At 42.3% G+C, this 25,033-nt stretch overlaps 1 protein-coding gene across 3 annotated transcripts; it reads right to left on the bottom strand.

Annotated features, from left to right (window-relative positions):
* Positions 1-277: 277 nt before the first annotated feature.
* On the bottom strand, positions 278-23,939 carry eif5a2 (eukaryotic translation initiation factor 5A2). 3 transcript variants are annotated; one of them, XM_080836832.1, is made up of 4 exons: positions 23,624-23,939; positions 23,386-23,490; positions 21,807-21,938; positions 278-376 (listed from the first exon to the last, which is right to left on the bottom strand). In XM_080836832.1, the coding sequence occupies exons 1-4, from the start codon at positions 23,795-23,797 to the stop codon at positions 296-298; spliced, it is 492 nt and encodes a 163-aa protein (XP_080692958.1). In that variant the 5' UTR covers positions 23,798-23,939; the 3' UTR covers positions 278-295. The 3 variants fall into 3 exon arrangements, with proteins under 3 accessions (XP_080692958.1, XP_080692959.1, XP_080692957.1); XM_080836833.1 differs by lacking the exon at positions 278-376 and adding an exon at positions 18,749-20,266; XM_080836831.1 differs by lacking the exon at positions 278-376 and adding an exon at positions 20,303-20,677.
* Between the last annotated feature and the right edge of the window lie 1,094 nt (positions 23,940-25,033).

The raw sequence follows: 25,033 nt of genomic DNA, 5'->3' as shown, positions 1-25,033 counted from the left end.
TGAAGTGAGAAACGGGTTTATTCTCAGCAAAGTGACCGTTGTTGACCATTATTCTGTTTTGGCTACTTTTAGCCGAGCCTGTGGGGAAAACGTCCTTCAGATCTTCAGTAGGTCAGGATGTTTACCTGCCACATATCCCTGAATAACCTGCAGATAAACAGTGGGAAGAATGAACACACAACTGCCTCCATTTTGCTTTAAATTTGCAACAATAAAAATCACTTTGGGAGGAAATGGCCATCATACCTTTGGCTTCAGCATTTCAATCAAAATATGAGTCGACCTAAGATACATCTCATAATGGGGCCATGAATTCTTGCTTGTCACCAGTGTTTTTTCTCTCTGGGAGCCTAATCAGTAATCCAATTTTTGAAATCTGGAAATGGTATAGCAGGAAATGATTAACTGATAAGGTCAAACCTCTATTCTGCGATTGCACTCTAGGATGTCAGTGTCTGGAAGCTTGTGAGCTTGTGTGTTAGTGAATTCAATAGAGGACAAAATTCAGACCATATGGAGGCTATCACATTCTTCTGGCGTGGATGCCATTTGGGCTCTCAAAACAAAAGCATTTAAGGCAATTAATCCTGGACTCTTGTTTTGGCCAGGGAGAAGCTGTTGGGAGAGCCCCAGGCTAGCAGAGGTTATGACCACTTTAATGGACCATCATGTCTTGGAAGGAATTTGACAGGGATACTTTGCTGAATGGTCTGATATTTAAGAGTGGTGTAGTGCTGGTATGTATTTTTAATTAACTTTTCTGCTTTCTTACTCCACACAATATCATATCACATGTCAATATCATCACAATATGTCATATTTACTAATGTCATATACAAAGCAGTGAACAGCAGAAGTAGCAGAGATTGAAAAAAGGAACATCATCTCTTGAACCCTCCAATGTCTGTCCATAGCACACCTGGCAGTCACATACTATCTTGAATTACTCTCTCAAAGCAAAAGCGGTTTTGCAAATCACAAAATCACTTCCCAGAGTGTAGAGTAGATCAGGTAGCTAAACCCCTATATCCTCTCCCAGTATAAGCACTCTCATCAGATATTTAAGTTGCAATAGGAACTACACACATAACTGAGCGCAACCATGCTTATGCCAGAACATTCAGAATCATCACCAGATGCACAAACACAAAGTGGCTTTACTCTTACAAAGAGTAATGAGAATCATTCCACCTTGGTGAATTCACAAACAAATTCCTATTAATATGCTTCAAAAGACCTTATGTGGAATAACTCTACCTTTATTCTACGCCACCATTACTGGGCAGGAGATGCCTTGTTTTTCCCTGGGAATGATCTTCTCTCATCAGCCATGACCAGATCACATGTGAGAGACCAAAAGGGTGACCAGGCTGGAGAGAGTGTTGCTCTCTGTGTAGAACTGAGCCCCTATTACTTGATGGAGAGTTAAAAAAAAAAAAACTTGAGAAGGGCAAACACCAGATTCTGCTGAAAGAGCAAATACCTCTTTCCCTGTTCTGATAGAGAGGTGTGATTACGCCTTTTCCAGCAGGTTTGTTTAAGCTTAGGAAGGAAATATTAATCACATCTCTCCCTGTTCTCAGAAGGCTCAGCTTTGGTTGAACAATAACATTTGGTTTTGACACAATCTCAGCAGTGGGCTGTATTTTTAGTCACTGGGCAGCCTGTAGGGATTGACAGCTTGCATTTAGCATAATAAGGTGTGTTTTAAATCTACAATCACACAAATAACATAATCATAGCAGTTAACTGGAGGGCTAAAAGAGCAAGTTTTCCTGCTCTGCAATTTTCACTGATTAACTGGCAAACTGATTGATTGATACCTATGAGTGAAAAAAAAATGACATGAGCTTTGAGGAACCTGCAGGTTATTGAGAGGTGGAGTTGAATCACTCTTACAGGAATATTTTCCCACCAGAGAGTAGATAAGCTTTATAAATGAAATGTACAGGGATTGAGGGGGGTTCAAGAGTACATTTAATTTCCAGTGCAAAAAAAAATCTGTATGGCACAGATGGGAGGTATTTGAACATGATCTAGCCCATGAAAGAGAGCACGTTGTGGGAGGGAAAGGCAGCATCACACAGATGGATCAGGGTGTTCCGTCGATGCCAGCAGAACGCTCCCAAACTAACATTCCTACTAAAAATACACACCATGGAGGTGGACGGTGATTGGACCCTCACCAAGCAACTCCAAAATCCCAACGGTGACGTTTCCATATAATAACCGCAAGGAGAAAAAAAAGACTGAAGTGAAACTATCTTCATCAACAACCCCCCAGCCCCCCCCCCCCCATTACCACCACCACCTACCTCCAAAACTCTCTTTATGCTGCTCATCCGGTTACAAAGCGAGGCAAATCAAAACATAAGTTGAAAGGGCTTATTTCACGGCAACAGAAAATTCCATCTATCTCAGTCATCAGCTCGAGAGGGGGCCAGCTTTGAAGTTGGGGCTGGGGTTGCTGCAGAGGAGATGGCCCACAGTGAGGGATAACAGAAGAAAGGAGAAAAGAGGCCAGCAAAAGCACGACCACTGGAAGGCTAGGCAGGATCCCAGTGGTCCGCTGGGGTTCAGCGTCTCAACCTCGCTCTTGCTTCGACCACCAGACTGTTTTCTTTGCACATGCACACACCTTTCAGGTATGTCAAACATGTTGTGGAAGGGAGAAGGGTGCGCACAGTTCCCCTTGAAATATGAAACCCACAGCAGACAGGCAGCCCTTCCTACCGGAGGTGCAAACAACCGATGGAAAACCGATCCCCATTTCTTTGGACATTATCAAAAGAGCTTTTCCTGTCTCCTTACACGCCACTATGCATGTTCACACCGCCTTGTCGTGCAGCCATCTTTGATAATAGGACATCCATGACAGCGTGGGAGGCAAGCAACACATTCCCTGGGTGATGACTGGGCCACCACCTCCTCCTCACCTCCTGCCCCCCCCCTCTTGACTGAAGGACCCTTAGGCCAAACTCTTATGGGGGCTTCATCACTCCTGATTCAGTAAACTCCTCAAACTGTCAAAGCCTGGCAACAGGTGCAAATTATAGGGAACAAAATTGGCAGAACCTTTCCCTTGTGAATATCTTGTGGATATGTTCTCTTTCTCACTCCCTCTCTCCCCCCTCAGAGGTATTACACCCTCTCCCCCTTTTAGAGGGCTGTTGTTTTCCTCTATCCCTCTCTTTCAGGTCTACCCTGTATCCTTGGTAAATTTAATGTTCCTGTCAATGGCAAGACAGCTGTTAATCACAGCTGCAGAAATTAAGACAATTTATATAAGGCCTGCAATGAAAATGTAATTTATGCTAATTCGCAACAGAAATAAAAACAGTCAGCTTCGCTCCTTTTGGGGGCTCTGAACAGAGTGGCAAACACTGCAGTTTGATTTCTCATAGTTTGTAATTCTCCAGAATACAATGAATTAGAGTATCACTGTTTAAAGAAAGAGGAGCAGTGGGAAAGAGGAGCAGTGAGTTTCTGAATGTTAACATTGTAAGTTTGTTGACTTGATCTCAGTGTAAATAGGCCAAGGACACTGAAACTTCTTCAGGCCAAGAATACTGAAGCTCACACTGACGAGGGGTCTTGGTAATGAAAAAAGTGCTGATGTGACTGCACACATCATTAGTAACCCCCCTTTACAACCAACCCTCTTAGTTTCCTCAATATGCAAACCCTCCCTCTTCACAAGTCCTTGCTCAGGATGTAGACGGAGGGATGGAAAAAAAAGAAAGAATGGAAGAGAAAGATATGGGATATGAGTGTGGTGAACAGGTTTACAGCGGAGGCTGTGTGCGTTGGATGGATGGCCATGGCAGCATGAGACAGACTTCCTGTTTTGCCCTCTGTGCTAATGTAGGAGTACTTGACTCCCAGCTACATCAAGGTTCTCCCCAAGGTAGGGTGCTGCCTGGGGCCATAACTCACCCATCAGGAAGCCTCCTTCTAGACGCCGTGCCGTTTTGTTCTTTAGCGAGAGGCGTGATTCCTGAGGAAAGAGGGAAAAGCTTGGCCACGCCATATGATTTGGGAAGTGTGTTGAGAGTGATATCAAAACAAGAGCACAGAAAACATGTTTGGGCAGAGGCAGCTTCCTGCTAACCCGCTGGTGCCAATCCAAATACCAGGCTTGCTCAGCACTAATGTAAACGGGCACTGCCTGCACACATGGACCCGGGCTAGAACCATTCCTCCAAGAGTCTGTGACAGCAACCTTGTTTACCCAAGACAGACTAGTGGCCAGCACACAGCTGGATCAATAGTTCATTTCTGAAACCTAGGACAACAAGAGTCTGAGTAAATCGACCATAGATTGTTACTTTCAATTTCCATGATAGCAGGCATTTAATGAGAATATATGTTTATGTATTGTCTAGAAAAACATATATCCAATGACACATTTTCCATTTCACAATTTACATCCACATTGTTTTTGAGTATTGAGTGGGCGAAGAGTAGCCTCTCTCCAAAACTCACCTTTGAACAGCTAAGAAACTGACCCGGTAGCTACGGCCAAATGTTGATTGCAAAACTGAATATTGCAAATAAGCCATGCAGTATCTAGACTGACACCATCTGTCTGCAAAAAATGATTAACCTATAGTGTCAATTTATTTCTGTGATTCTTGGCTCAATGACAATATTATGGGGATTCTTGCAACCAATTCCATGGCAGTATTGTGAGCTTTGAGTTGATCATGTGAAAAAGTGCCGTCAACACTACTGAAACGCTTGTGCGAAAGGGGGCATATCACACAAGATTCTATGAAAGTGGACAAAGAGAGCCCTTTAAAATTCACTTCACTAATCTAATAGCAGCTACCAGCTAGCAATGTATCATATCTTTAACACATTAAGAAAGAAACAAAAGAAACAAAAGAGACATTCCATCCATTCGTCCAGTTCTGAGAGCTCATTTATGTGTGCCTCACCACCAGGATGGGCCGAATTTCAAATGAATTCCCGACATGTCTAATTCAATTAAGGCTCCCGGTTCTCTGAGAATAAGTATGACTCTATCTTTCTATCTCTCTCTGTCTCTCTCTCTCAGCCTTTCTACCGTGGCTCACTCTGGAGGAAAGTCACCCTGACTGTAATGCAGGGGTCAGAGAGTCTTGCACGCTTCGGCGATGAGTGCTCCCCATTCTTTTATACAATTCAGTCCCCACATCTCCTTCTCACATGCCTGCTCACGCACACTCACACACACGCACACATGCACTCTCTCTTTCACACGCATGCACTCACGCAAGCACACACATGTATTACATGCACTTGCTCGTACACACGCACATGCACATGCACACACACGCACTTGCTCACGCACAAACACGCACACTCACTTGCTCACTCACGCACACACACACTCAGGCATTCATGGAGGCGTTGGTGTGTGCATGCATATGTCCACACATGTATGTTCACATACACAAATTAGACAAATATCTCATCTGAATATGCATACCACTTGATTCAAATCTGAGATGTTTCACTGGAACGTTGAAGTAAACAAATGCAATGTAGGAAGGTTTACAATCAGCACTGGAAGGAAGGGCAAGGACCCCCCTCATCAGGAGAAAGGCAGAAAAAGTGCCTCTGATTAAATGTATTGCCATGACCAGAGAAGGAAAAGGGGTTAAAAACCGCATCAGGTTACACCACTTGAGCAAGTCACTGCTCACCACTAGTGCAGAGCTGTCGATGCAACAGATGTTTTGGAAAAGAGGGCAGATAGTCCAAGACCTCAATCAAGAATCTAAACATGTTCCTTTTATCTGTGCACAAAAGAGCAGGAAAAACTGAAGTTTCCTATTCCGACCTTCTTAAACCCTCTTAGATGTTGTGTAAACATAATAGAGAGCTGAAGGACTGTTTTGACATTTGACTTGGCCTTTATTATTTGACAGAGGCAGTGATGAGGCCTACCAAACAATAGTCAGAGAAGCGAGAGTGAGTTAATCGGCTCACGGCAGCTGCTGGGTGGAATATTCCATCTGGACTTGTTTTCCCCTCGGCAAAATATTATCACTGTTTTTTTTTTTTTGTTAAATAGGATGCGCTGGACTCACACTCACAAAACTGAGTGATAAGCAAACCCACAGGCTCTGTGACCTTTTTACTGTGTGTGTGTGTGTGTGTGTGTTTGTGTGTGTGTGTGTCTGTGTGTGTGTGTGTGTGTGTGTGTGTGGAAGCAAAGAACAATGTCCTGGCGGGCGTCTAAAGGAAATAATTACAAGGCCCTCCTCTCCTCGTGTCGTATCAATGTTACGGCACCTTTGGTGTTTGCTTGCATCTGGACCGCGGAAATCCTTTATGACTTCAAAATATTTCAAGTCGGAAGAAATGAGAATAGAGAGTTCTGCTCTGAGAATCTGCCCTTCTTCTGTGTTCTGGTGGCAAGTTTATGTGTCCAATGTAAAAATCAGCAATATTTTGGATAGTTTGTCAAATCAGAGCACAATCTGACATGGCAGAAATCACTGATTTTGAGTGTTTGTGGACATACAAAATATATGAGAGGGGTTGGTCTTGCAACTGAAAACTGGGGGGGGGGGGTGGGGGTGTTACAAACACTTGTAAAGAGACAAGTTGTTCAAATTAGATTTCACTCTCAGAAACTTTGTTAAAAACAGACCAGGTCTATGGCTGGTTCCATAACCACAAATATGGTTCTGAGGAGGGGTTGTAGATGTAGTACTGACTTTTTTGGTTCAGGCCTTCATTGTTCATCTTCATTGCAAAAAGTTCTGGTTGATTTCACTATGCCAAAAACTAAAACAGTTCCTTAATGCATCAGTTCTTTGGTCAGCAAAGAACACCAGGCAGTACTCATGCAGCATAAGAGACAATGTTCAACCAAACACATTCACTCCACCGGGTCTGCCATGCATTATCAGTGTCACACTGACTAAACCTCATACTGTTTTTAATCAACTTTGGCATTTCTATGGCAGGAAACACCAAGCAATTTTTTTTCTCATTTTCTCTTTTTTGGTGAGTCCAGATTTAAAAAAGGTGTTTATATATATTTGGGTGATCTGGCCTATTTTCTAACATAGTGCCTTTTACAGTGGTGAGTTAAGGTGCATGTTTGAGTATCAGAATATGAGTTTCTGGAGCACTACAAGTGTCTAGAGTGATTGCAGAGTGCTCACAGGTACTTATGAGCCTTGGGTGTTTACAGACAGACAGAGCTGTCCTGGCAGCCTCGTCTTGACAGGTGGGGAACAGATGTGAGCACAGGACTTATTCACTGTTTGATTTCTCAGGGCAACTGATTGTTTTTAGATTGCTGATTATGTTTGTAGTCATACTGGAAAGTCTGTGTTAATCAAGTTCCCTTTAACCCATCTAATACAAAGCACCCTGATTTTAGAGTTAAACCTTTTTTTTGTCAGACAGTGTCAAGTCTGTCTATCTGCCTTAATGTTTTCGGGCCAGTGCGATGAGAGAGAAGTGCGCCATCTACTGAGTGAGGTGCAGATTATACATCCACTGCAAATCATGCAGAATCACAAGCTATCCAACCTGTTTACTTTATCATGTTGTATCATATTTCAGCAAAATGGAAACACTACTTTACTAGTCAAAATGGACTAACTGTCAACCGTGCACTCCATATATAACTGTCTGATCATAAGAGCAACTGTAGTGGTATAGTTCAATGAATGGTAATGACAAATAACCACATATGTGAATGGCAGTAATGGAAAACGCAGTCAGACCAGATTGTGCTCTCAAAAGGCCAAATACTGACCTCAAATTATCTTTGTGATAATTTCACAAAATCAGTCTAGGACAGACACAGACCCTGGTGTGAACCAAATGTACTTCTTAAAGCATCCCCTTTACTTGTTCTTATAATGCACTATAGGCTCAATCACAGTCTCACTCTAACACAGGACACACTGGCCTTATTTGACTCGGATGTGCCCTCTCTCTTTTTCACCTGGTGAAAGGCCGTACTGTACCGCCCTCTTTCAAACGGATCCTTAGGGACTGCTTGGCTGGTTTATCAGAAGACTCAAAAGATAGCAAAGTGACTGAAAAAAGAACAATATACCTTAAAACATTCCTCCCAGGTTTTTCATTATCTTCTAACCGGAGCATCCGAATCACAAGAAAGGCAAACATGCTCCCTTCAATTGTTTATGTCACGCTAATGTCAAATCTAATTGAAACATCATGTTCGCCTATAGTCACGAATAACACTTCAAACGGCCCGGTAGGACTGCATTTCCTTTAAACGACCGGTTTTTGCTGCTTTGCTGATGACGCGCACTCCAGGTCATCCGCTCCCCACCGCGAAGAGCAAAAAACGCCTACCACTCCCACGGGGGCATCGACCTTCGACCTATACGTACAGTACTTTGAGGTTGCGCTATTTTCTTGACTTCGTCGTGACTGAGCTTCTAAAAACAATCATGGTGCTTGCACATGTGCGCTCAATTTGGCCTCCATGAAGAACACTTCATTTGGTCTGGGCGAGGCAGCCCAAACTGGTCTGAACAGAGAAACATTCACCACATAGGCCTATACACGTACGCCCGAACGCCTGCACACACACACAAATGCTCGCACTTATGTTACAGATTTCTGCTTCACCTGTAAGCTTTTACAATAATATGTGTCATTATGCATTGTAGTACAGAATTACATTAGTACTGAAAGTCAGAAAATGTGAATGTTTCATATTTACAGCCGAGGTAAGAAGATTCTTTGAACATATAAGGAAAATTGAGATGTGACATGCCAATAAACTCACTACAGATCGCTTTTTGACGGAAAGGCATCACATTATACTTATCATAACATCATACTGGACAGTCATCTATTGTTAGAAACGTATTTAGCAATGTTGTCACCTTGCCATGCCCATGTGATATGCCAGGGATTGAAAGCTCATTATGTACATTGACAACACATCACAATTTTCCTCTGAACAACCCAAGGCACTTTGGACCCTAGAGGCCCCATGGGCAAAGCCCACACAGCACAACCACCACGAAGCGGGCATTGATGTAACAAGCCACTGCTGCAGGCTGAAATCAGTAGTATTTTGAAAGCACAAGCGGGTTTTAATCTTTGATGTAAAGGCCTCAGAAGCTGGAGCAGATCAGAAACTCCTGCAACTCTTCAATACTATCAAATATACTGTGAAGAACCCATCCATCGAGTTTGCATAGCTTCTGTGCACAAATGAAGGCATGTTATTTATGAAGAGATAAAAGGGTTTAACAAAGTCTTGCATGATTGCATGATTGAAATCTGGAGCACCGGCTGTAATTAGCCGGTCCATCGGTGAAATAGCAAACGACAACCAGGAGTTACAGTCTGAATCACTTCATCATTTGATCTGGATGAATGCTAATGAATGTGGAAAACCTTACTCCTACGCAGTAGTTAGAGTAACCGAAAGTCATTGGGGGTGTCTAACTTGCCATTCAACTTTTCAAGGCATGGGTAATGATCACAGCATCTTCTCAAATAATTTCACAGGAAAATGTGTAGAAAAGAGCAACGACAAATGTTTTCAGACTCTAAAATCACTCTTAATGTGCACTTCTTTAGTCTTTGCCCACTTAGTGCTGTAAACTAGCTGGCTAGCTAAACCAGCTACAACTGTTGATCCATACATCTGAACTGAATTCATGTATTAGTTCATTGTCCTGGAGGGGATATACGAAGCTCGTCCAAGAACGGAAATTCATGTTTTTAACTCATAAACATAAAACAGTGGGGTTTGAAGGAGATATACTATCGAAGACCACTTTCACTAGCAGCTGCTTAAACGGTCACACTGAAAGTCCTGGATACAGTGCATGATTATGACAAAAATAAGAAGGATGCTAAATGACAACAAAGCTCTTTAACCGTATGAAAGGAATTTCAACACCACAGTCTTGAAAAACAAGAGGCAAATCGGCCAATAAACCGTCATTCGATAGCTGCTGAAAGACAATGGAATTACTTTTAATTACATTTGGGAAAAGTATACGCTACAGGTGTGTATGTACATAAATGCTCTGTACACACACACACACACACACACACATAAGAGAGACTCACACTCGGAAGTACACACACAGCACAGAAACAGAGAGAGCATTCTGCTACTACACAGTTCCAACTCATCTGTTTTCAATCTGGGCACTCCTCCCTCTGATCTCAAAGGGCTCTCTCATTCTACCTATATCTTTGCTCTCCCTCTCTCTTCTTCTTATTGACATTGATCCAAAGGACAGACTGAAAGCCAGATGTGACCAGGCTTCTCCTCAGCTAAACCGCCTGAGGGAATCTCTGGGAGACACCCTGCTTGGGGGCTGTGAGGCCGGGAGACGCTGCATTAGCACAGGGCAGCGTGCAGATGCAGGTGTGCTAAAATGGAAAATAATCTGCAGCTAATCAGCCCCCACAAACTGCGTCTGAGACAGATGTCTTGGGAACAAATGGAAGTACGGAAAGATTTGATTAGTTTATTTTCAGGGGATAGAGAAGAGGTCTCCATGAAAGGTCATGTCATTAAGTCATTGAGTGGGTTAGTTATCTGTGTTGACATATGAGGGGCAAGCTCTAATTAATGGCATTTCACTCAGAGGCCAGTGACTTGACAGATATGGCAAGGCTATGTCTAGGTTAAGGCAGTTTTCTTTTCATACATTTACCATTCATATAATCTGGATATTGAAACATGATCTAGGTTAGGCTGTTTTTAAGAGTCATAGCAGCTGCTGAATTCCTTTGTTGTCAACACTTGTGATGTATACCCACATGCGGATAGACCTCATTGTCTGCATTATTCTCATGGTGTTCTCTGAGGAATAAGTAATGCGTTTGTCCCATAATGTAAAACTAAGTGTTGCTGTATGTGCAGATCTCTCCCATTGCACTGGTTGCCATATGATAAGGGTGCAAGGCTGCTATGATGGGAATACTGCTGTAGGGGGCTTCTGGAATGTTCTCAGACGATGAGATTATGCACACACTGCTCAGTCTCATATAAACACCTTTGGGGACTTCCATTCCTAGTCATTTTCATTCACAGTTGTCTCATTGCACCAGATCATATCAGAAGATCCCTTGTGTTTAGTAAAAGAGAGCAACGACAGACAGAGGGAACATTTCTGGGGAAAAAAGAATCACAGAAACCCAGCAGAAGTTGGTGGTACGAGCAAGGATAACACACTCCCAATGAGGTGAGTAGCATATAAACTCTGTAACTCAGGAGGAAATGTCTGGCTAGTGTTAAACAGGGAGGAATGTGATGTTTTCAGGGCTCTGGGGCACTATAGTACATACAATACAAGGCTCTACCATGCCAAACCAGGCTGCTCCCCGGTTGACATTCAATAACAAACTCCTCACACTTGAGTACAATTTGTTGTAGCCTTTTACATCCTGTAAAGGCTCTAGGTAACAGAGGTTCAGACATTTCTAAAAGCTTCAGTCACTCTTATCAATCTCCATCAGGCTATTATATAGTTATAATATAGTAGACATGATACCTGAATTCCTCATATTATAAAACAAATGACTCACAGCAATGCCACTCTGTCCTATTACAAAGCAAAGCTGTCTATTTCAAATATCTTCCAAATGTTCCAGTCAGATATCCAAGGAATCAGTGAGGTAACATTATCTGAATATCCTAGGAATCAGTGAGGTAATATAATCTGAATGTCCTACATTCAACATGTGGTACAGTGCTGTCATCGCAGAAACCTGGCTGAGGGCCAAGCCTTTGTAGAACCACCACCACCACCACCACACCACACCACACACACACACACACACACACACACACACACACACACACACACACACACACACACACACACACACACACACACACACACACACACACACACACACACACACACACACACACACACACACACACACACACACACACACACACACACACAGCTGTACTGCATCAGCGAGGTTTCCAGTTCAGGTGCTCTGAGAAGTCATCACCGCGTCAGATAAAATAGAAACACACCGCTGTGTAAGGGCCGGGCCCTGTTTTTACAAATCTATTTCTAAAGGCACCGTGCCCCGGGCCTCCACTGCTGCTTTCATTTTACCCTCCGAATGACGGGGTGGAACTAGGCCAGAGTACATACCCACTACAGCTTTAAAAAAAAAAAAAAAAAAAAAAAGAGAAATAACTCAAGTTACGGTGATGAGAGCTCATTGTACTTTTCAGTTGTTTTTTACTCCTCCTTTACTCTGTGTTTGCCTGGTCACAGTCTGTATTTCCAAATAGCTGACCTCAAATAGTTCGCACACAGTGGGAAGAGAGAGGGACATGCAGGAGCTGTTATGAACCTCAAGGAACACGGTGCCCATCACTCCCTACCCCTATAACCTCCCCCGCTTGTCAACACACACCCACAGCCACTGATAAAAAAAAACAATGGAACAGGAACAACATAGGGCGGCATACTGGCCCACTGATCAAACATTCCCCCAACAATCCCATGGCTTCCAGCTGAATCTGATACTTTTTGGACTGGACTCCATGAGGCTGACCTTGACCACAAAGCATAGACTGGTGGGGGTGGCCAGTGCAGGCACTGCCATATTGAGAAGGCAAAAGAGGAATGAGGATGGCTCACCAGTCACTGGTCTGTCCTCGAGACAATAAGAACTCACAGAACAGAACCGAGATGTACTGATAAGGTGTTGTTCAGGACTTCATACAGTGTAACATGGCCACACAAACCAGCCCATGTATTGCTGATGTATCTGTCCATATGTCATTTTCTGTTAGTAAATGATTTGCTTAATGATTACCCTGATTTACTTAAATCATTTCCACTTGGGGACTCTGAAACACACATGCCTGCATGCAAATGGGGTGTCACTCCTACAACAAGATATTTAACAAACACTGCTGAAGCACCGACCGTATATTAGCTTTCTTACCAATATATCTTTCATCTTTATCTGGTTTGCCAGGAGCTTTTATGTGCTGCCACCTTCTAGTACACCTTATGTAATTTTACATAACATTCCCAAAGTGGCTATGAGAACCAATTCCACGCTCTACGTCTCACCACCAAGCCTGAAACGTGAACACTGTCTAAGTTTCCAAGTCAAAGAAAACAGGACCTGAAGCCAGAGAACTAACTCCTTAAATTACCCACCTGGACCTTTAAAGGAAAGCGTCTGATCCCCAAGAAATCTGCGTAGAGCCATGGATGCAGAGTGAAACTAGCTCCCAGACAGGCTCCCAAAGGCCCATGGACGGGAACGTGAATGCAGGCTCAGATATGCGCTGGATCGCAATTTAATCCCGCTGTAAGGTACATTTTATTAAACACAGCATTTTCATATGCGGCAGCGGTGTGGTTTCTTTACCCCCACTCATGTGAAGTGTGCAAACTTCAAACACCAGGGGGGATTTGCGCAAAAGCATCCCTCCGGTGTATGGAGAGGCCACGGCTAAGGCCAGAGCCTTAGGCTGCACCACAGGCCCTCATCCCTCCCCACCCCCTTTCATTCTGATGCAGTACTCTAGCTTTAATAGGGAGAGGACGGGTTTGGAAATACTGAGATTCTCTCAGGCCCATATTAATGATGTAATTCTAACAGCAAGATTCAAAGTGTTTCTAAATACTATTGTGCATTTGTTCAAAAAAGTTATTCATATACAAAAAAAGTATTTATATATAACACTTAATGCAAAGAAAGATGCATCAAATGCAATGGAGCATGGACATTTCCACAATTCATGGACACATTGTGGTTTTGAAAAGCATTACTGAAAAAGTAATGACTTGCTGTACATTTAACACCAAGCTTAAAACAATGTTTAGCTATGGAGATGTCAGTATGCATATCCACTTATTTGTGAAAAATCTGAACAGCAGTTTTGTTCCACAGTACCTTCTACTGACTGGAAATACTATCTGTGAAGAACAGAAAACATTTCCAATGAAAAGCGGATGGTGGTGGTGACAACAAGCTGATAAAACGGAAAGACAGTCAGCCGTGACCTCTGGGAACCCCAAACAGCCCTTTAAGCGGCCCACTTCCTCAACAACCACAAGCAGATTAGAGTGACCTGGCACAGAGCAGCACTCTTTATTTTGTGCCCATCAGGAAAACAGGAGCCACGTGGTGGGTTATCGTTGCACTGGTGATTGGACGAAATACTCATCCCAAAGTGGGGGAAGGAGCAGAGTTCCCACCTGTTTTTCGGGATGAGTCACAGCGGTGTGGTCCTTTAGGAGGTTACAAAAAGAGGCGGTGAAAGAACCTTAAATGGAAGCATGGGAGACATTATTGGGAATTGCTCCAGGGTTTCCTTTCCCCAATCTTATACAGATGCTGCTCTTAGGTTAAGGGAGCGCCTCGAAGAGATGCGGTTCAGAGCCAAGCACCCCCACTCAAGGTGAAAGGTCACTCCTCCAGAAGCCAGGGGGACTACAGGTGGTCGAGTTAGCAGAGGTCAAGGTCAGGCAGTCTAAGCCTCAGGGTTTTTCTGTCAGTCAGTCAGTCAGTCAGTCAGTCAGTCAACAGAGGAATTTTATCATGCAACTGCTTTTTGATAGAAGCTTCAGCCTAATACCTGTATCAGTGTCATGGGGGTGCCACTGTATAGGACATGGGTCTTTCACATGTGTGCACATTGTCTGGGAACTGACAGTCCAGATGCTGCATTATGGGCAAAACTGCATTAAAACTAGACCATAAATGACCATTTGTTTGAAAAGAACATCAGTGGTTATTCTGTGTTTATCTGCTAATGATAGAAGTGAAGCTTTGTGTTTCAAGTATGCAGTGCGTACACTTTTACTTCCTGACACTGACCTCATCTTTTCAAAATTTCTGGCATACAGAGGATAGATTTAAAACAAAATGTAAACTTGCCTGTCCTTATCCGATTACACCAAAAAAAAATTGTAAATACAGGGCGGGGACTGTTCATTTCATGAGCAGTGAAAATGCTCTGGGATAGTTTCTTTGAATATAAGTGCTCTGGATGAAACGGGCAGCTCGAGGATTGGGCCTTTTCCTGTGCAACTCAAGTCACTAGTGCTGAAATGGGCTCGATCGGGGCTGCAAGGCTAATATCCAACCCCCATCTGCACTGAGCCTGGCTGCTGCTCTGCTCCAAATGTGGGAGCTGATCTCAGAGCAGAACTATTTCAATTCATACATGTGTGGCCCCTCCCCACCCCAGACTTAACTACACATGGTGTTCCAACGATCTCAATAACCATCAGAGCCACCATCACCCCACCCACAGATGCTTACGCACACGCACCCTGTGCTTGTATCTCATAAGAGAACTGAGAACGGAAAACAGCCTCGTAGGTACCACCTGCATGCTGTGTCTACAAATGGAAGAAAAGCATTTCAGTACAATCGCAGAGTTGAAGATTCCATAGATCTATCCTGTATTATCCTGCCACCTAGTGTTCAAATCAAGAAAGTAGGCACACATGGGTGTAGCTGCAATAAATTAGGGGCAATTTGGCTTAAGATCTTTGCAGTTTCTATAAATAACAGGTGATTACATACTCATTGAAGTGCCTGCGGGCTTTTCTGGACCCTATACAGAAATCAGATTTGCTGTGGATCAGGCAGTGAAACAGTAGCCTGTTCAACACATTCTCATACCTTAAAATTAAATTACTTCAATTTGCCCTCAGAGATTGTTTTTCAAAGTGCCTTGTCCATTTGTTGTGGTTGTTGACATCCCTTGATGTCTGGACCTCCTGCTGGTCCCCAATAACTGTATTGAAAAATAGCAAAGATACACATCTAGCCGATTATTTTGTGGAAGTAATACTTTTAAGGTCTATCCCCAGTACACTCAAAACAAATTATTATATGTCTAGTTTTAGTTTGATGCATTTACATATCCCTAGGACTCTTAGCCTAGTTCTAATAATCATACTCTTGCTAATTAATGAAAAGCTTTATTATACATGAAACATATTTACACGTCACTAAAAAAATATCAGTTTACTGTTTCATACTCTTTTCTTTTAATACTAGCCGTTCCTAAAGATGCTCTTGTTTGATAAGCCAGATAAACTGTTCGTTACTTATTACCTTCATCAAACCATACTTAATGTGAAGTGTCAGTGTTGGTCATCACTTACACATTAGTTAGAATTTCTAAGCGGTGTTGTGTCACACAAAATATAAGCAATTATATTTTCTTTAACTTCCCTATGTGAAGCATCAGAAAATGACAGCAAATGTTTCCAAAACACAAAAGCAGATTTTTCCCAGTAAGTTTATTGCTAATTAATTCCTCTTGTTTACCCTCCTATCTCACCTGGGGCATGTAAAATAACAATGTTCATCTTTATTACAAAATTTCAATCAACCAACAGTCTCGCACTGTACTAGTAATTCCAATTTGAATCTAGTCATCCGACACCTGGGCCCAACTTCTGCCAAGTCCCATCAGATCAGCTGACTGCTACTGGAGCTCTCTGCCATCCACGGACCGTGTAGAAAGGAGGGCCGTCCTCTTAGGTGAGGTTAGGGTTGGAGTGATGGGACATGATGGGCACAGGGGTCACAAGACTGGTCACCCCTGGCAAGCACCATTACCACTGGAAGATCAATACACTTTCAGATGGATACCTGGTTAGGAATACACCCCTGAACTTTATAGGGGTGAACAAAAAGACTAACAAACACACTGCCAAGCATCACAGCAGGGGAAGGAGAGGAGGAACAGAGAGCTCCGCAGGTATCAGCTGGTCTGAAGGATTACAAACAAATCACTGAACCATACAACCGTATTACTCACTCAGAAGGATTTGAGTTGCTGTTAGGAGAAATGCATGTCCAGTGATATCTACTGCCATATGTACATCTAACTGAACACTGGAAACCTGACACAATCTTGATGTTCAGTTCGTCTTTTTTTTTTTAGATCTTCATTTTTATAAGGTAAGCCAGTCTCATGCAATACTGCCATAAGTGGGCTATTCTCAAAGTGGTCAAAAGCAGTCATACCAATTAACATGACCAACACATATTGTTGCCGTAGTTATTCCGATCCAAACGAATTTGCATTCAGTACAAACAGGTGTACACAATGAAAGACATAAGGCAGGATGCTCTTAAGAGACCTGGCTTCAAAATAATAATAATTTAAAAAAAAAAAGCTTCCATCACATCTATGAAACCTTGGACAGTTGCCTTCCCTCATCTTATGAAAGAGTTTATGAATGAGACACCAACCAACATTACCAGGACCAAACACAGAGATCCAATTGATTTTGATAGACGTTTTGACCATTGACAGTTTGCCATTTGAGATTTACATATAAGTAAACCCACAATTTCAAATGACTCCTGATGTAAGCATTGAACAAATTACTGTTGCTGCCACCCAGGGTGAGGAGGAAACATCTGCCTTCAAGGACACACATCAGTATACACACAGAATACTTCAGGAATGGAAACAGACTGGAAAACCCCATGATTTGTCCTGTCTTGGAAAAGGAAATGGCAGCGGAGAGGCATACAAACATTTTCATGTACACCAAAAGCAAGCACCAAGGAGTCCAAGTGCAACTTCGATAGACCTTTTGATAGTGTAGTAAGTGTTAATGCTTTCAGGATGAGTATTTAGTATTTACAAGACCCTACAGCGTTATGAAGGGGGGTTCAATGTGTCCTGAGGTGCGATACAGGCCACAAAACAGAAATTACATAAATAAGCGCCATCAGAGACAGCAGTGAAATCCATTTCCATACACTCACTACAACTTGCTTAGGTCCAAATTCTACATTTTGCGCAACCAATGTGAGTTTGAAAAACATTCCAAGGGCTTACGCAACACACCATGCTAGGAAATCTGTGATGCACTTTGCTAAATGTTTTTCCGTTCATGCTATCCCGTAAATACTAATAGAGTTTCTGTTCTATGGGGTGCAAATAGAAAAATGCAGACAGCAGTGGGCACCGGAAGCTATCTAGCCGGATTTTTTTTTTCTTTTTTTATATTTAACACGACAAAACACTACTTATCTACCTTTTTACTTCCAAATAGGTGATGCTGTATTTTGGGGTGTAGTGTCTTTCCAGAGCAGGGAGAAAGCAAATAAAAATTTAAAGACACTGAGCTTTCAGTTTAGTGGTTTATGTGAGCATACCACTACTACTGTTCCACCTAATATATGCAATGTCTGGGGAAGGAATGCTTGATAAGGCTTCTGAAGTAGTGAGTGCCATTAGTCTTCAGCTTGTGCTTTACCAGAGGCCTTCCAAGACAACAACGTGAGGGCACACTGTGCAAAACATCACGGGAGAATGAATACGTATGGTTTTGGTTGGGGTAGCAATCAGATTTACTATATTACACTCTTTAAAACAGCAACTTTCAGAATCTCTTCATATACATAATTAATTTCTACAAGTGCAGCAAATAAAACATGTTGACATTCTACATTTTGAACCATGTTTAGTTTTTTTTGGGGGGGGGTTACACAGTTGTACACAATTAAGCAAAAAAACTAAGTGACACGGTACCAAATTGAGCTTTCTCAAAAAGAAAAGACCAAAAAAGAAAAATAATCCTTTTGAACATCAAGTGCTCACAAAATGAATACGATCACCATTTAAACTTGAGCTAAATTACTTAAATATTACACATCATCTGAAGAGATTAAGACTCATTAAGCCTATCCCTTCACTGTAATTTCAAAATACAGTCTATCGGCCACTACCAAAAAAAAAAAAAAAAGAAGAAAAAAAAAAAAAAGAGTTTACGCATTAACCTCCGAGAAGGGCCAGGTCAATTAAGTGCTAAGTATTCGCAACATTGAAATATGGCTTAGGGCACACTGCTTAAGTGTAGTGGTCCTGCAGTGTCAACCCATCGCAAATGGGAGCACTGTTGCCTCAAGACTGGTCAAGTGAAGTCACCTTACTTACTCAACGAAAATAATAATTCTTTAATATTCTCACAAAGGGGGGTGTTGGGGGGGGGGGGGGGTGTATCACTTTTCAGAATAGAAAGTAATCACGGTAATACTAGACACAATCCCCACTTTTGTAAAACCCAAGATTCCAGGGGCAAATCAAGTAGCCCTTGGACTCGCCTGTTGGGACGCATTTTCAGCCAGAATAAGCAAACACCAAATGTTGTGCTGTAAACAAAGAGGCATAACCTCAATTTCAGATTAAAAATGAAGAAACAAACTTGAAAGACTGTGTGTCTGTGTTGGAGGGGTATTAGTTGATGTTAACACTCCTTAGTCTGGTGACAAAAGGCCTCAAGTGATAAAGTAAATATCAGTTTCTCCTGGCTGACTCCTATCAAGCCCACAAGGTGGCAGTGCGACATTCAGGAAAAGAAAAATCCAAACAAAAACAAAACAAACAAACAAGAGCCTAGCTACCTAGATGACCGATACAGGCTTCGAGTATGGTGGTAGATTTCATCATAGTTTTGCCAAATACAGACCAACAAACCAACTTCTTTTGTTTTAAATCAGAGGTAAATTGTGCATGGGCAAGCTCATCCGTGTCTGCTTTTTAGGTTTCATTTTCTCCTTCACCTAGACTAAGAATCTTTTTAAGGCAGACCGGATATGGGGAAAAACTGCCACCGTTCAGGTGGAATACGATGTCAAGGTGAACACTGCACCCTTGCACCTGCTTCAGAAAGCATGCTACCTACGACCAAAATCAGTGATGGAAGTAGGATTGGGAATGTGATGGGGAAGGTGACGGTGGCATAGAGTACAGGGCAGCAACCAACTGGGCACACATTCTGGAATAAAAGCCTGCCATGCCAACCAAGATGCATCCTCTCGATGGCGCACTCTTGCTGCGTTTCACAGCCTCCTAAACCAAACATGCTTCCCACCTTAAAAGGAATGAAAATAAGCAAAATAATTTGTGTTTTTCAAATAGGGAATGTTGATGGAAGAAGTGGAAATGGAAAGGGTGGAATGAAATGGTGGCAGGGGTGATGAGGTGGGAAGGAGATTGCTGGGGGTAGAGGTGTACTCAATGGTTTGGGAGACAACCAATCAGCCATCAGATACATACATAAGAGACATTATGGGAAAAGGTCCATCACGGTTTTGGGTTTCAACTGAAATGATTCGAGGTTGTTTGTCAAAGGCCGTAGCTTTGGTGCCATTTCAAAACCAACACGTTCTGGTGATGGGTATTCGCCCAAACAGCCTGCTCCTGACTGGTTTACTTGGTCATAGCCTTGATAGCAACCGCACACTCCTCTCCCATAGCAGATAGAACTGAGATCTGTAGGGGGAAAACAGAGGTAAACAGTCCTTCAAAAACATGGTAAAATCTAACAAGCAATTGTACACTACCTCAAAAGTAATCTTTGTTTGTGTGTGTGTGTGTGTGTGTTGCCATTACATACTAGCCAAATTGTCCCATAAAAGAGGGTCAAATGTTTAATGTGCAAATGTTGCCTAGGTTTCACTGGATCTAGTGTAAATGCAGACACACAAATCAGACACCAATGCTCAGCATGTAATCAATTGGCCTTTTGTTGCCAACATGCATAGCAAACCCTTTGTCCAACTGAGGACTTTTTTTGACCTGAATCGCCAAAAATCCCTATCCGTCGTTCTGAGGCAGGTAAGAGGAGATGTGGTTAGGTGGTGTGTCCATTCCAGGTTGAGCGCATCGAATCAGATTTCTTGACTACACAGGTGGACAGGCAAGATGGAGTCCATTGGGATTACATCATGGCTGATTGACATCACATATGGTAACCGTTGGCATTAGCATTCAGCACAAGTAATGCTGATTGGTGACTAATACCCCAGGCTTCTGCCTCAGTCGGGCCCCATGTGGAAGTTTCAATCTGTCTGGAATTTGTCACATGTGCTCGCCTTTCTGAACATACATGACAAAGGAGGGGACGAATCGAGTTCAGATCTTTTCATCTCGTGTCACAAACTTTTAGTCTATATACTTGACTACACTAGAAGATCTAGAATACTTCAAATTCTAACTTATTGGCGGATTAAAGAAAAAGAAAAAAAACTTGTATTCAAACAAAGACTTTACATTTCCGAACCACAGAAATACTGCAGATGTGTTACACATGGCAATGCTTCAAAGCCAAATTCAGTTGAGAAGATGCTGGATCTATTACCCAAGACACAGCATAATTTGTGTCAATTAAGCATCACAACATCAACTAATGTGCAAACATCTACATTCCAAAAGCTTACCAAAGACTGTATTATGTATGACTGTTCTTTGACAAAAGTGACAAATTGAAACATTTCACCACAATGGGGCCTAATTTTGTTTGGTTTAAACTAGGGCTGCGGCAGTATAAAAATTCCTTAATACGGTATTAAGAGAATGCCGCCTTGCAGTTTGTGTTTAAATACTTCCGCCAAGGAGGTTATGTCTGTAAGCAAGATTATGGAAAAACCATCATCACTTTAATCAATGTTGCAAGAAACAAGATTGGGCCTTGGAAGAGGTCAGTACTCTCAGAGCGCTCTTCTACCTGCTTTATTTTACATAACTTGTCCCTGAAAATGTTGATGTTGTTGAGCTGAAAAGGAGTCATCCTTTTCAAAATATAGATAAGTGCACACAAGACCACAATCCAATCCACAGGCTAATTGAGGATGGCAGCACTCTAAAATAAGAGGGAGGGAGCTGTTAAGACTAATGGTGGTGAACAGCAAAATCCCACAGTACACCTCTAAGTGACGCTGTATTGCGAAAAAATAAGCCATAACATTTACTTTCAAGCTGTTGAATGAAGCAACAGCAAAAATGACCGGTTCAACAGGAGAGAACTGCTTACCATGATGTCTTCATTAGCTTCAAATTTGTTCTCTATCTCTTTTCCCAGATCCCCTTCAGGCAGCCTTAGATCCTCACGAAGGTCTCCGTTGTCCTTCAGGAGGGTCAGGAACCCATCGGAAATGTTGACCAGCTGTGAGAGAGAGCACATGGGTGAGGCTGTATTCCTGCGGAGAGGGAACTTGAGGCCACTTGAACTTTTACACTCAGACCTCAGGTTCGACAAGGGGTACATACACCAAGGGGGACAATGTGCGGCCTTGTAATGGCACGGCAATGCATTCCAAAGGGAGACCAGTAGTGAGCTTGAGTAAGGTGATGCAATACTGCATTTTCCTAAGGACTGCCATTGATTCAGTCAGCAACAACACTGGCAGGTGTAGAGCCAAGGTCATCGAGTCTTTGCATTGGTATCTGCTGGAAATAACTCAAGATACTAACGTCAACAAAATGTCAACGATAACCTTACTTGTGCACGCTCTTTCAAGAAGAAGAAAAGGTTAAGACTACTACTAAATCTTTACTCTAAATTTCCCAGCCTGGTTCTACAGGATAAAAGTTCCATCAAGCCTCTGTTTTGAGGCAAAATGCTTTCCTGCTGATCAAATTATCCAGATACCACAATACAATGTACTTACATTCATACTTCAAACCATGCTAGCGAGAGTTTAACTAGAACTTGAATATTTACTTGAACAAATATACATTAAATTAGGAAACAAGAGGAAATCTATCAGTTTCTGATCCATTTCTCTCCCTAGCTTTAAATCTGGTATCTGCGTCATCTGACAAAAGAGCGTGCTGATCTGCAAAGTGGCTCTCTGGGAAATGAATTAATTGACAGTACACAGCGGAACCCTATAAAGCTTCTGATGTTCGCAAGTTTCTACATTTGAGATTCTCAATATAAAATGTACATAACAGCCTAATGGAAAAATAAAATATATATGTACCTTCTTGAAAGAGATATGTGGAAAAAGTGAAACTTAAGAGGGTATATGCCACTGCTGAGCCCAGACAGCCCTGGCCCAATTTAACCCCTGTGAATAGGTGAAACAGTATAGATACTCAACAATGTGAATTATATCCAGACACCTTCCAGCTTACTGCTGACATCAAGTGTGCACACTAGTGATTGTACACACACACATAAAAAATGAAGCACCCCTGTCTTCCCTAACCACTGTTGGTTCAGAATGTTAGCTAGTATGCTAAGGATGGCAAATGAATTATGACAAACAAAAACTGTTGGGTCAAATTCATAATGTATGAAGATTCGAGGTGTTTGAATAACTACCACCTCCCCCAAAAAAATCCAGTATCCAAAATAGTCCAAATTTCACGATTTTCCAAGTATTGTAGTGAAGTTGAAAATATCTCATACATTAACACCACTAAACTAGAGAGAATAGTGGTTTGGTATGTGTAATCACTGAAAATACAAGATCATTTTAGGTCTTCAGAGTTCTAACAATTATCAGCTACAACTCTGAATGAGACGTCACTTAAGATTTAACCCCAATAGTGTTTGTCTTTGCAGATAATACATACTTTATGATCACTTGCAAAGCTGAGCCTACCTGGTAATCAACCCTTTTGATGTTTGGGACATCCATGTTGTGAGTGGAAGGGCAAATATCCTCATTCTTCTTGCCAGTGAAGATATCAATTCCAACCATGTGCACCTAAAAATATCAAGGACACCATCATTAATCATTGTTAACAAGAGCCACTTCAGCTCACATTAGTTGCGCAGACATTCTGGACCAATACTGGTCACATGACCTCTGAAACCAACAGCACATTTTCAGTGCTTACCTTGGCATGACCATGCTTGCCAGTCTTGGATGTTGACATTTCCACTATCTTGCACGGACGTCCCTTCAGAACGACAAAGCCATTCTTGCGCAGGGCGCTGCATTGCATGGGGTAAGTGGTAGAAGCCCCAGAATCTCCACTGGTGAAGTCGGAGTCGAGTTCATGGTCTGCCATGATGGGAGGCTAGGTTTCTGGGGTTCTGAAATAAACACATCTAAATAAGTAACGTGTTTGCTGTCGCAATAAACCTGTATTAAGTCTTCTTAAGGCCCACACATTATTTCAACGTTGACATGGGGCCAACGCAACTCACAACTTCTGGTATACACATGAGCATGCATGCAGTGTTTTACTGGTGTAAACAGAGTGATGACAATGAGTTTATTTGGGTGACAGAACCGCTAACTAACTAATCGAGATTAACCGACCAATGCATAGCAGGACTGCATAAAACAGGTGAACTGCAATTAAGCTTAGCTATTGGTAACATAAGCCATTTCAAATAGAAACTAGAAGCTAACTAGAGGACGACGTAAGAAGAGCTAATATGTCAGTTAGACACGTCAACAGTTTTCATTCAGCTGAACCAACAGTCGTGGAGGACAACCAGCGAATTCGAGCATCTGCCGAGATGACAAGCAGTAGGTAGACGCATCTGCACCGGTAGCAAGGTAGGTGATCGAAGGACATACAAAGCAGATTGATAAAGGGTAAACATTGGAGGGTTCAATTAGCTTACTTAGGTGGCACGACCTTGATTCGGCACATATCAATGGCAACACTTTTACTCATTGGCTTATACAAGGCCTCATAAAATGTACTTTCAGTGAACTTAGTAAATAAGAAGAAATCTTGATAGCTAGCTGAACGACAGTGCTTGGATCGAGACATTTTTGGCATGGCCAACGTTGCAGGTTAGCTCGCAAGCAAGATACTGCCAACTGCAATAGTTTGCTAGCATGTTAGCGCAAAGTAAATCCCCTTTTTAACACTTAGCCAACAGTTGCCGAATTAGTGTAAAATATAGATGTCATGCAGTTCAACATCTTCGCCGGTCCGAGCAGATGAAACAGACAACTATGTAAAAAAGTAAAATGCTTCACGCCACTTTGAAACGGAATATTTTAATGTTACCGAAACAGCTTACAAGGCCGCATGCCCGCTTTTCACTTCATCAGCTCGAGGGAGACACATAATAGCTAGCTAGTAGCACGACTCCACACCCTGCTGCGCGTTCTTCGGACAAGATGCATGGATAGGCGACTAGCGACAATTGTAAACTCACGCCTTTCTGTAGGAAAACTTCACGTATCTACATAATAAAGACTTAATTGAGAATTGCAAGTGATAACAATTATCTAAACTGCGAAGGAAGCATGCGCCATGCAATTTCTTACCTTTTAACAAAAG

This window comes from Sprattus sprattus (genome assembly GCF_963457725.1).
Source record: "Sprattus sprattus genome assembly, chromosome: 4".
NCBI classification, from domain to species: domain Eukaryota; kingdom Metazoa; phylum Chordata; class Actinopteri; order Clupeiformes; family Clupeidae; genus Sprattus; species Sprattus sprattus.
The sequence above is the reverse complement of the archived record's forward strand: the minus strand, read 5'-3'. Positions and strand labels throughout refer to the sequence as shown.